Here is a 13,190-nt window from a genome sequence, read left to right on the forward strand (position 1 = left end):
TTCTGGTGAGATTTATAGCTCTTCACTTGGTGGCATTCAGCCATTTGTTCGACAAAAATTTATTTAGTGCCTGCTGTGTGCAAGGCACAGATCCTGCATGGTATCACAGCCTAAGATCCAAGGGGCTTGTGCTCTCACAGAGTCCTACAGTCCTCTGGGGACTCAGAAGAAGAAGCAGGCATTTGAGGCACTTTGTGGTAACTTCCATGATGAGAACGTCCCGTGCCAGGAAGCAGATGATCTAGACTCATGGGACCAGGAAGAGTTTTCCAGAATAAATGCCGTCCAGCAGACGCTGAAAGCCAAAGTCACATAACAGCTCCCTCACTGTGCCCCGTGCCTCTTCCTTTTGTCCCCCCACCGTGGCTTCTCAGTATGGAAGGCAGGAGTGGTCCCTGCTAGGGTCCAAGCTTCCTGAGTGCCTGGGGTATTATAGATGCTCACTAGACATTTTCTCAATGTTAAATGCATACATGAATGAGGAGTAGTCAGTCTGGTGAAGGCAGAAGAGAGGTGGGTTTGGTAGAGAAAGATGCAGAATCCTGGTCCTTGAGAGTCTGGCACATACGAGAAAAGGGGAAGTAGCTGTCGGTGACTAGAGCTAGATTTTAAGGAGGGAAGTGATAAAGAAGGCTGGAGAGTAGGGCTGGGCCGCTCATGGCCTTGATAGCGCTGGCAGGAAATCTGGGTGTTATCTTCTAACCAGATGGTAGAAACCACTGGGAGAATGTGATCAGGTTGGCATTTTAGAAAGATCTCCGGTTTCCTGGTGGAAAACGCACGAGAGAAGTCGAGAGTGGATAGTTGAGGCAAGGTGGAATCTCCCATAGTAATGAAGGCATGATGTGAAACCACTGAACTTAGGTATGAGCAAAAGAGAGAGCATGAAGGGGGTAGATATAATCAGTAGTCTGGATATGAAAGGTGAGGAAATGGGAGGCATCAAGGATGATGCCCAAGTTTCTGGTTTGGAAGCAAAATAAATAAGAGGGAGAAGATAGAGATTGGGGGTGGGGAAAGATGATCTAGAGTCACATGTATGGTTGTGCAGGGTGTGCACTGCCCAAGAATACCTGGCTGAACTGAAGGAGTAGAGACTGGAATCCAGCCCTTCTGCTCATCAGCCTTGTATCTGACCCAGAGCTACATCTGCTAGAAGAAAGAGGCACCTCTTTCTAGTTACTACAAAAGCATTGTATGGGCTAACCATAGCCCTGGGATGGATTTGATTTTGAACTTGTTACATGAAGTGCTTGTGTTATAACCAGATAGAATTATCTATTAAAAAATCAGGCATACAGGCCTGGAGCCTTTGAAAGTGATCCGGGCTGGAGCTTCAGCTGTTAAGAGTCCTCTCCTTATTGAAACCACACATGGATGACATATTTTGGGACAGTAAATAGTGAGAAGAGAATAGGTGTGGGTGTTCACATGACAAATACACGGTGTGAGTCATACCTTCAGTTGTTATGTTATGGACACTTGCTGGAAACAGCACCGTAGACCACAGCACTGTTTGCATTATTTCATTGGACAGATGTGATGATTGGTGATTCAGTGTGAATGATGATTCATGTGATGCTGTGGGGGGGGGGGGTTGTGGAAGGCATTTGTTTCTCATAGAATTATTAGGATAAATGGATCAATTAAATTTTTAGAAATCTCAAAGGGCCCTCTTAGTATATGTGGAGCCTCCTTTGAAAGCCCATGGCAGAGAACTTCCTGTTTCAGAATGGTCAAGATGTATAATCCTGTGATCTGTCTCCTTAGAAGCATCATGTACGGTGAATGTATTTTTTTAACTTTTAAAATTTTATTTAAAATTCAACTTAATTAATATATAGTGTATTATTAGTTTCGGAGGTAGAATACAGTGATTCATCAGTTGCATGTAACTGGAGTGCTCATTACATCACTTGCCCTCCTTAATGTCCATCCCCCAGTTACCCCATCCCCCACCCACCTCCCCTCCAGCAACCCTCAGTTGTCCTAGAGTTCAGCGTCTCTTACGGTTTGCCTCCCTCTCTATTTTCATCTTATCTTATTTTGCCTTCCCTTCACCTATGTTCTTCTTTTTTTTTTTTTTTAAGATTTTATTTATTTATTTGACAGAGAGAGACAGCCAGCGAGAGAGGGAACACAAGCAGGGGGAGTGGGAGAGGAAGAAGCAGGCTCATAGCGGAGGAGCCTGATGTGGGGCTCGATCCCATAACGCCAGGATCACGCCCTGAGCCGAAGGCAGACGCTTAACCGCTGTGCCACCCAGGCGCCCCCACCTATGTTCTTCTATTTCTTAAATTCCACGTATGAATGAAATCGTATGATAACTGTCTTCCTCTGCTTGACTTATTTCACTTAGCATAATACCCTCCAGTTCCATCCACATCTGTGTTGCAATGGGCAAGATTTCCTTCTTTTTGATGGCTGGGTAATACTCCATCGTGTGTGTGTGTGTGTGTGTGTGTGTGTGTGTGTGTGTACACACACACCACATCTTCTTTATCCATTCATCTGTTGATGGACATCTGGACTCTTTCCATAGTTCGGCTATTGTTTCCGTTGGTGAGGACATAGCTGCTATAAACATTGGGGTACAGGTGCCCCTTCGAATCACTATGTTTGTATCCTTTAGATAAATAGTAGCGTATTTTTAATTGTTTCTTTATTTATCTTGTAGTATTCCATCTGCAGCGAACCTCTAATAGAGCTGTCCAACCCTGGAGCCAGTGGGTCCTTGTTTTTTGTGACCAGTGATGATGAATTTATCATCAAAACTGTTCAGCATAAAGAAGCTGAATTCCTTCAGAAGTTACTGCCAGGCTATTACATGGTAAGTAACCGTCCGTAATTAAAACTCCTACTTGAGATTTAATTACTTTCCGAAAGTTTTTTTTTTCCCCCTATGTTTTTTTACAGTCACCCTGTGGCATGTTTCTTTCTCTTGGGTGAGCTTTGTTTTACATTTGGATTCTACCGCAACCGCTGTTGAATAGATGTTACATAGTCGAACTGTTAGTAGAACATAGTTGACTCACACAGTTCTGGGTTCAAATCCCAGCTCAGCCATCAGCAAACGGTACGACCACGAGTAAGCAATATAACCTGTGAGCTGTATGTAGTCTCCTCAGTCTTTCAAAGCTGCGAAATAACCTGTCTTAGACGGTTGTTGTGCTAGAGAAAGACAGCAGGTGTAGGATAAAGGAAGCGGTGCCTTGCCAGGCTCTTTGTTCCCAGTGCAGAGTCGTAATGTGAATGCTTAGCATTCATTGAGGGCTAAGCTATAGGCGAAACACAGCTGTAAAAATATTATTTAATTCCCAAATCTGTTGGAGATTAGGCACATGTATAAATATAGGGATCAAAAATCAAAATAAAATAAAAATCTCAGTGGACAGGATGGACAGATTTTACAAGGTTTGATCCTGAACAAAACTGGGAAATTTTTTTTAGAGCACATTGTCTACTTCATATTAGAGCACACAGAAGATCCAGAAAAGTAAGGAAAATGCAGCCGACTCTCATCTTTGCCCCGAGATGCATATTACTAATATTCAGTGTATGTCCTTCCTGATGTATTCTATTCATACACACATTTTTTTAAATAATGTGAAATTGGGATCAAATGGTCATTGCACTTTACTAACCTGCTAAGTGAGTAAATCTTAAACGTGTACAGTTCTAAGCTTAGATAGACTAGTCTCTTGTTCTAGAACTGCATTGTTCAATAGGGTAGTCATTAGCCATATACAGCTATCAATTTGAAATTAATTAAAATTAAATGAAATGGTAAAATTTAGCTGAGCAAATAGTTTATCCCAATCACATAAGCTAGTATAACAAATAGTATAATTCATCCAGTTAACAAGAAAAAATGTGAACATCGTGTGGTAATCCAAATAAATGTTGACTAGAAACAAAGGCATTCAAAATTCAACATCTTCTCTTGCTTAAAATTCTTTAAATTGGCAGAGAAGTTTTAACATAAATAAATAAATTAGCACACACATATTATGCATTTATCAGTCCTAAGAGTTCCGTAATACCTCATGGAGAAGAACAAGAGCCCTTTTATTGGAAGTAATAGAAAAAGATAGGATGCCCCTCCATGTGATCCTTTCTGATATATTTGCAAGAATTTCTAACAATAACTTTTTGAGTACAAAAATAAAGTATGAACATTCTTCTCTTGTAAATGATACAATTAAAAATGAGCGAAACTTCAAGTTTCTAGAGGTAGTGAGAGTCCAGCAGATTTGCAGGGTGTAAGATGCATGTCCGCAATCCATCGTATTCCATTATGCAGATCATCCAGAGTGGGAGGATAGAAGGGAGAAAATGAGATCCCGTCAGCGAGGCAGTAACTTACAGTGAACCTTATTAGAGTAAAGATACAATTGAATGAAGGCAGACTATCATCCTGGTAGGGAAAGCAAGTTATAGTAAGTACTGTAATTTGGGAACAATAACTCCAAAATAATTTTTGTAATAGAAACTCAGATACTTGAGTCTGTAAAAACAAATATAAACGAACAATATGAAAGAAACTATGAATTGATATGAAGGACATTAGAAAAGTTCCTACATAATGAGACACACTTCATTCCTGAACTCAGTGCTGTAAAGATTTCAGTTCTCCCAAATCATGTTGTAAGTCCAGCCTAATTCCAATCAAGAATGCCAGTAGGGCTGCTTCTCCGAGAAAACACTAAGTGTCAGATGACGCTGATGCTGTGCGTGGGCTTGGGGGTTCCAGGGGCGATGGAATGGGAGACCACAGTGGCTTCTCTGTGGGCCAAAGACAAGGAGTGGATCCCCGTCACCAAACTGAGCCACCTGGTCAAGGACATGAAGATCAAGTCCCAGAGGAGGTCTGTTTCTACTCCCTGCCCATCAAGGAATCTGAAATCATTGACTTTTCCTGGGGGCGTCCTTCAAGGATGAGGTTTTGAAGACTATGCTGGTACAAAAGCAGACCCGTGCTGGCCAGCAGACCAGGTTCAAGGCATTTGTTGCCATCGGAGACGACAATGGACATGGCGGTCTGCGTGTGAAGTGGTCCAAAGAGGTCGCCACTTCCATCGTGGGGCCATGATTCCGGACAAGCTTGACATCGACCCATGAGGCAAGGCTACTCGGGGAACAAGATTGTCAAGCCCCACACTGTCCCATGCAAGGTGACCAACTGCTGAAGCTCTGCGCTGGTGCGCCTCACCCTGCCCCCAGGAGCACTGGCACTGCCTCAGCCCCAAGAAGCTACTGATGGTGCACAGAATGGATGACTGCTCCCCCTCAGCCAGGGACCGCACTGCCACCCTGGGCAACTTCACCGAGGCCACTCGTGACGCCATTCCCAAGACCTACAGCTAGCTCACCCCGACTCTGGAAACAGACTGCATTCACCAAGTCTCCCTATCAGGAATTCGCTGACCATCTTGTAACGACCCACACCAGAGTCTCAGTGCAGAGGATCCAGGCTCCCGCTGTGGCCACCACATACTTTATACAAGAAAAATTAAGTAAACTAAGTCTGTGTTTAAAAAAAAAAAAATGCCAGTAGGACTTCCCCCTACCCCCGAACTGGTTCTTTTGAAAGTGAAAACAAAACAAAAAGAAAGTGAAAATAGGTATCATTTTAAGAGCATTTAAAAAAACAAACATCAGAAAGGAAGGGTTATAAGACTAGACAAAACATTTTTGATAAAGAATTAGAATGGTGAACCTGCCGTAACATATACCAAAAATCCATAAACTTTTACTAATATTAAAGATATTAATATATTAAAGAATTAGTACGGTGCTAGACAAATAGATGAGTGAATTCAGATAATTCCATATTTCAGATCTTCACACACACACACAAAATAATTCCCTGTGGAGTAAAAACCAAACCTAGTGACCAAAACTATTAAAAATTAGGAAGAAAAGAGAAGAAATTTAGGACCTTGGGATATAAAAAGCTTTGCTAAGCAGGAAGCAAAAAGAAAGCACAAGAAAGAAGTATGTAAATATGACTACATCAAAAGGCAAAACATCGGTATAACAAAAAAAAAAATACCAGACACAAAATTAATGTAAGCACATAGAATATTTCTAGAATGATAGAAAGTAGGGATAGTAGTTAAAAGTTGGGAATTGGGAGAAGAATCAGGGGATTGTTAGGGAAACTTTTCATGATACAAATGCCCTCCAGCAAGCTGTTTTTAATTTCTCACCTACTTTTAAGGTGAAACGAAAATAGGCATGTGTTTTTTTATTTGTATAGTAAAAAAGACAACATACTGGAAGAAAACCAGTATACCCCATAGGGAATAGGAAAATGGCAAATAATCCAGAGTGAATCGAGAACTCCAACAATAACAAAAACCGACAGAAGAACAAAGGATATTAACACAGAATTGTCTTTGAAGTGGCTAAAAATACATAAAGTTACGTTTCTGTAATCATCAGCGACATTGCAATTTTTTTCAATGAGTTTCCTTTTTTTTTTTTTTTTTTTTTTACCAGTCACGCTTACAGAGATTTTAAAGCTTGATGCTATGCATCACGGATGAAAGGTGACAAGAAATAAATAATCTTACAAAGTGTGCCTGTAAATTGGCCTACCCATTTTGGAAGATACTTTTTTCAGGAGCTATTAAAATTTTAAATGCTCATCGCCTAGACTCCGCCTGTTAATTTTCTTTTTAGCTCCATTAGATCATAGTCACACATGGCACTCATCAATTCTTTGCCGATTTTTAGTTGAATCTCATTTGGGATTCTCTGTCCATGTTCATTTCAGCCACTTTTAATGCTGTGGGTTGAGAATGATACAGGTACTGTTCCAATGAGCCAACTTAAGAATTGTGATATTTTAGTAATGGCCGTAACGATAATCGCGCCCCATGTTTAATTCTCATACAAGTGAAAACACATACTTAATGGAGTCTTCTTTTGTGAAAATAGGAGAATTGACCATTTTTTTTTCCTCTTTCTCTTTTTAGAATCTAAACCAGAATCCAAGGACTCTTTTGCCAAAATTTTATGGACTGTATTGCATGCAATCCGGGGGCATTAATATCAGGATTGTGGTAATGAACAACGTCTTACCGCGCTCCATGAGAATGCACTTCACGTATGACCTGAAAGGCTCCACTTACAAGCGAAGAGCCTCCCGAAAGGAGAGAGAGAAATCCAACCCCACATTTAAGGACTTAGATTTCCTGCAAGACATGCACGAAGGGTTATATTTTGACACAGAAACCTACAACGCGCTCATGAAAACACTTCAGAGAGACTGCCGGGTAAGGGCATGTCATTGCCGTGATTGCCTTTGGACAGGCGTCTGTGATCTTGTGACCTTGGTAAGGAATGTCCAGAGCAGATATGTGGAACCCCATCGTTCGCACTCGCGGTGCCCAGCCATGCTTCCTTGATGTTGAAGGAATTGGTGGATGATGAGGGAATTGTCTGGAGTATTCGTGGATTTTACTAAAAAAAGCTAAGTCTACTTTCTTTGATAAAAGGAAACAATTTTTTTCTTTTCATCCTCTCCTGTGATTAACCTGGAGAGGGAAAAGAAATTAGGTGTAATGCAATGATTAGCCATATACAAACCTTGACACAAGGAAGATTCCACCGGGGAGAGAAGTTTAGAGAATTGACAGGCAGACCTCTGGCTACTCAGTGTGGAGGCAGAAGTATGAGGTGAGCAGTACGTTTGCTGAAATTATTTTGGGGATCAGGAATGAGTCTCGACAGTTAGAGCAAAGACCATCATATGCAAACTTAGCCAGAGTGATTGTCAGAAGGAAGGAGGAATTTAGAATCCCCCAGCCTGCAATATTAGGAACCAAATAATAAGACCCAGAACCTGGGAGAGGTATTTCCGACACGGTGAATGTACAGACAGTAGATAAAAGTTTCCTTGGAGAAAAAGAGGAAAATGGAGCTCGGATGGCTTCTGAAGAATGATGATCATTTGATGAACACATTCTCAGAAATTGTGTGTTTTGGCCCAGGTGCACTTGGGAGAACCATCTAGGTCCCCAGCTAAGCTGGGCGCAGTGGAGGTGGGCGGACGTTGGGCCCGACCTGGCCAGGGCGGATAGGACTCCCAGCACCTGGTTCTGGGGAAGTATGAGCTATGTCTTCCAGGCTGTGGCTTTCTGGACCTTGCGTGGGCTTGGACAGATGACCCGTATTGGTGCAGAGGGGAGGGGGACAAATCCTTGCTGAGAAAAACACTCCTACTGTTTATGGGTCTTTTCCTTCTACATGTTATGATGTGCAGGAAAATGCACTAAGGTGTGTCATTGGCACGCTTTGTTGCATTGATACAGATGTTACTCCACAGCTCCTGTTTTTTTAAGACTTCATTTATTTTTCAGAGAGAGACAGAACACAAGCAGGGGGAGTGGCAGGCAGAGGGAGAAGCAGGTTCCCAGCTGAGCAAGGAGCCCGATGTGGGACTCGATCCCAGGACCCTGGGATCATGACCTGAGCTGAAGGCAGACACACCGACTGAGCCCCCCGGTCCCCCCACAGCTCCTCCTGTTCTTAATGCTTAGTGAGCCAGGCTAGCCTAAGAGGCTTTTTTAACGTACATTTCATTTAATTTTCTCAGCATCCATTTGAAGTCCATACTGTTCACATTCCCAGTTTAATTGGTGGGAAAATGAGGCTCTTAGAGAGGCGAAGAAACCTGCCCAGCATTACTTAGCAAGTCCCTGGCAGAGCCCACACCTGTTTGGGTACAAAGTATGTGCTCTTAACAATTGAAATGTAAAGGTTCACTGTAAGGATTTTTTTAAAAAATTGTCTTTTCAGAAGTCAAGGGAGGAACAGTGGGAACTAAGCAAACACAAAAAAGTGTCCAGCTGTGCTATTCAGCTGTCTGGGTGGATATGAATGATTCATGTTTTTCTTTAAAAAAGAAAAAAAAAACAAAAACATGAGCACATTTTAGTAAAACCTTTTCCTGTGCTTTTTCTGCCCTTACAGGATGTGGGTGAAAAGTGACTCTGAATTCCCCAGAGTTTAGTACAAACCACTCCAGTTTTAGATTTGCTTTGTGTGTGTGTGTGTGTGTGTGTGTGTGTGTGTGTGTGTGTGTACGCGCACTTCTGGCCTCTTTAATATGGAAAGCCATTTTTTTCTGTCTTTTAAAAACACAAGCTCCTGTACCAGAAAAGGAAAAAAAAAGGGAGAGAAAAGTCAAATGTAAAAGAACCATAACATCAGATTTGTCTGTTTATTTGTGGCTCCTGAGCCCAGGACTGATAGAATGAGGTCGAACATGACTCTCCATCAGGAATGAGACCCTGGAGATTTGCCTTTTTATTTTTTATTTTTCGGAAGGCTTGTTGTTTTAAGGAAGGTCAACGTAGAGGTCCTAAAGCTAACTCCCTGTGACGGGCTGCATTTGGTCTTGACCATGGAACTTCATTAAATTACGCACAACATTCGTCTTCAAAAAGGCTTTTCTCAGGGTGGTGTGGGAGCGTGGACATGCCTCAGTGTGGGGGACCCGCTGATCCGTGATCTGCCTTGACCGTGACCAAGGCCTTTGCAGTCTACAGTCAGCAGTTGGTTCTCTGAGCAGAGCTGCCGTGAGGAACTCAGACACATTTCTGGAATGGTGGGTCTTCGTATTTCTTAGTCATGGGCCTCTTTGCAAAACTGACGAAAGCTGTGAACTGTCTCCCCACAAAAGTGTCCACCCACTGCACAATTCCAGAATCCCTTGGAGCCCATTACACCCCCACCCACCTCGTCCCAGGCTGGACGGGACATGTGGTTGGTGTTGCTGGGAGGTCTCTTGGCCTGACACCTCCCTCACTTTGTAGGACCGAGCTTCAGCGCAGGCTGAGGTGCCATGGGATGCAGGGGAGACATGGGATGGGATCACCCCAGGGCTGGCTCCAGTGCCGAAGGTTCAGGACTGTCTGTGGTTCACGGTCCCCTGTCTCAGTGAGGTGGTACTGCTCAGACTCTCGACCCACAGTGGGTAGGAGACTGCCTCACTCTGTCATCAACCCGGCCACAGAAAGGTGAACCGGGCGCATTTTAGGAAGCATCCTTTCATTCACTTATGGGACACGCACTGCAGGCTTCCTCTCTGCCAACATGAGGTGAAGGACCGCCATGTCTGATCCGTTGTCACACAGTGTATTGAGTGCGGTGATAATATTCTAAGGCTTTATGCGGGTCAGAGCAGGTGACATCATAGCTTGGGTTGGAAGAAGAGTTCTCCAGGCAGGCAATGTGATAGAGGCACATTTCTGGGGAGAGAGAACAGTGTAAGCTAGGCCTGAAGTGGCCAGACATGATCCAAGAGCCAGAAGTCTTTGGCGTTGCTGCAGTTAAAATCGACGGAGAGCATGTGAGGCAGGAGAGAAAAGCCATCAGGAGCCAAATCAGGTCAAAAGGCCCTTTCTGGCCATGCCAGGGTCCTCTTTAGGGCTTAGAAGTGGCAAATCCAAGAATCCCAGACCTTTGGACCCCGGCCTGTCTGTTGCTTCCAGGCAGATATGATAAGCCTCCTGACCTCTTGCTGGTTCTTGCTTCCTGCCCATTCCACTTCTTTCATTTTTTGGCTTGACATCTCAGACCCCAGGATCCCATTGCCCTTGCGTGAGCTCTGGCCAGAAGATACCACGATGGCTCATTGACCCAGCTTCACTGGTGTCCATTGGGTTTTGCTCCCCACAGTCTCCTTCCCTCAGTCCCAGTCAGAGCCACTTTCAGACTCTGGTGTCCAAAATGGCCTGATCTGCCCCCTCCCACAGAGAGCCATTTCTGCCAGGATCCCTGGAACAGCCCCACCTCACTTTCCCCAGCTTCCCCAGCCCGAGCTTGGGCCCTGTGACGGTCCGTCCCTGGCCAGCTCCTCCACAGAGCACATTAGCCACTTGGAACTCTCCCAGAAAACTGAATGTACTGTGTCTTTCAAACCTACTGAGCCTACTTCCCATAAGATTCAAACAAAGGCTCTTTCCAGAAGCAGGGATCCAAATCCTGGGTTCTCCCCAGTCTCCACATTATTGGCAGTGTGTGGGGAAAAGGGACATGTAAATAATGGGGTCTCCTTTCTGGAAGCATTTCCGCTTCCTGGGCCTCACCCTCTGCCTGGCGTTGACAGCCTTCTCCGCCCGTAAGTGAGCTTGGCCCAGGGTAAGAGTTGTGACAGCAGAGTCCTACAGGACATCACAGGTTACCTGTTGCTGTCAAGAACAGGAAGTAGGATTTATTCAAACCATCCCCACGCGTTGAACAAGCTGAGAGGCAATTCTTTTGTACTCAGTAAGTCACCACATCCCATCCAGTCTCCCTCCCAAGTAAGTCTCAGAGGTGCCCCCATCGCTCCCTACACACTGCCTCTGCCTTCACTGAGACCCTGATGATGCATTACTGGGGCTGTTGCAGTAGCCTCTTCACTCATCTCTAATGTCATTGCCTTCCAACATGTCCCCGAGGCTGCCGCCAAAGTGATCCTCTGATGAGAAGGCAGCAGTTCCTGAAGACCCTCGGTGCGACGCTCCCCACTGCCTGTGAACCGAAGCCCATTCCTCCCAGCTTGGGACACTAAGATCCTTCCTGCTCTGGCCCCTGCTGCCTTCTCCAGACGCGCCTTCGGCTTCCTTCTCGGCCTTCCCTTGCCTCGTCCAGAGCCCTTCTCTCGCCAGACGTTCCGAGGTCCTGCACCCACTCTGTGAAGGTCTTGGCCTCTTCCTGCCTGCCTCGCTCTGCTGGGCTCTTCTTCCCCGCTCTTCTCCCCCTAGTCCTCACCGGCTCCTCTCCGGGACCCCCCCGCATCACTTCCTCTGAGACCACCATGCTTGGTGGCTCCCCGGGCACCCTGGGTTGACCTCTTTTGCGGGACTCTCTTGTTTATTCGCCTGCACGTCCTTGCGCTTGAGGAGCAAACCTCCATCTCTCACTGTCTCTGCGTTGCCCGGTGCTTCGTAAGTGCTTGTTGAAATATGTATTCGAACAAAGAAGTGAGTACGGTAAACTATCGGATGACAGAGAGAGTCACGTTTAGGTCACATCTCCAAGAAAATCTATCTTTGGTGACTTGTGTGTATCTAGGCGATTTTTGAGTTCTGTCTGTTTTGGAGGAAGTCCTCGCTTTCCCTGCTGTGCCTGCCAGGTGGGCACTGAAAACGTAATAAAGCAGATGAGCTCCATTTTTAATCATTTGGGATCATTTTGAAAAACAGTACCGATTGTCCCTGTATTAAGCCATTTGTGCAACGAAAGTGTATTTATCTTTCAGTCGTTTTCCCTTAGAAGCAGTGCTGCAGAAGTCATTCGACTTGACTCTGTTGAATACTGACCCGTGACGTCTCTAGGTGTATGTATTGTCTCCCTAGCTAGTCTGTCAGTGTCTCAAAGGCCAAACCTCGTTCCCGATCCTTCCCGGCCAAGCGCGCTCCCTGGCTTGTTGTATGTACTCAGTACATAGTACAACGTTATGTAAAAAAACTCTTTCAAATTGAAATTTATGTGTTAATTTTGGAAGAATAAGTAGGAACTATTTTTAATTTCATTTTTAATTTACTCTATTTCTTCTCTGACATCATTTATCTATGGAAAATTTAAAGAGTCCCCTATCACTTAATTCATTTGATAAATTATTACCTCCTACCATGTTTATTGATAACTCTGGGGGAAATGACATCAATGCAAAGTACATTAGTGAGAACGTGTGTTTATAATCCAAATATTTCTATTCCTTCAAGTGGGAGTCCTACCAGGCACAGTCCTGGTAATTAATGACTCATTTTACATTTATTATCATTTTTTGTTGAGCACCAAAGTTATTAATCTTTAAATAGTGTGGAACGAATTTTCTTCTTTCATACAAATGTCTGTCACCATAAATATTAATAGGTTCTCAGAATTTAATGAAACCAGTCTTAAGACTACTGAGCCTTTTTGATGTGCAGAGTGGGATCTTTCTTTCTAACTATGTATGGCAAGCTCTAAATGTGTACATCACAATCTTCTCAGCTCTCGGCTTGCTAGCATGGGTCACCAAGTAGATGATTTTCTATACTACTTAATTTAGCACTCTGGCTAGTGCTTACCTCTCAGCTATAATTTTGTTCGGCATTAATTTCTTACACTTAGTTTAGCAGTTTTTTCTTTATTTTTTATATTGGTTGCATATAAGTTATCATTCCCAGCTACCATTAAAGAGGAAA

The 13,190-nt window shown here is 43.9% G+C and overlaps 1 protein-coding gene across 4 annotated transcripts in view; it reads left to right on the forward strand.

Moving 5' to 3' along the window:
- The window catches only part of PIP5K1B (phosphatidylinositol-4-phosphate 5-kinase type 1 beta), a 295,798-nt gene that overhangs the window by 175,868 nt on the left and 106,740 nt on the right, over window positions 1-13,190 (forward strand). For all 4 annotated transcript variants that reach the window (XM_045772497.2, XM_045772498.2, XM_045772494.2 and 1 more), the window contains 2 exons: window positions 2,678-2,830; window positions 6,984-7,283. In XM_045772497.2, coding sequence (XP_045628453.1) covers window positions 2,678-2,830; window positions 6,984-7,283 — 453 coding nt within the window. The remainder of the gene's footprint in view (window positions 1-2,677; window positions 2,831-6,983; window positions 7,284-13,190) is intronic.

Source organism: Ursus americanus, chromosome 34, assembly GCF_024610735.1.
Source record: "Ursus americanus isolate L20-20 chromosome 34, mUrsAme1.1.p, whole genome shotgun sequence".
Taxonomy (NCBI): domain Eukaryota; kingdom Metazoa; phylum Chordata; class Mammalia; order Carnivora; family Ursidae; genus Ursus; species Ursus americanus.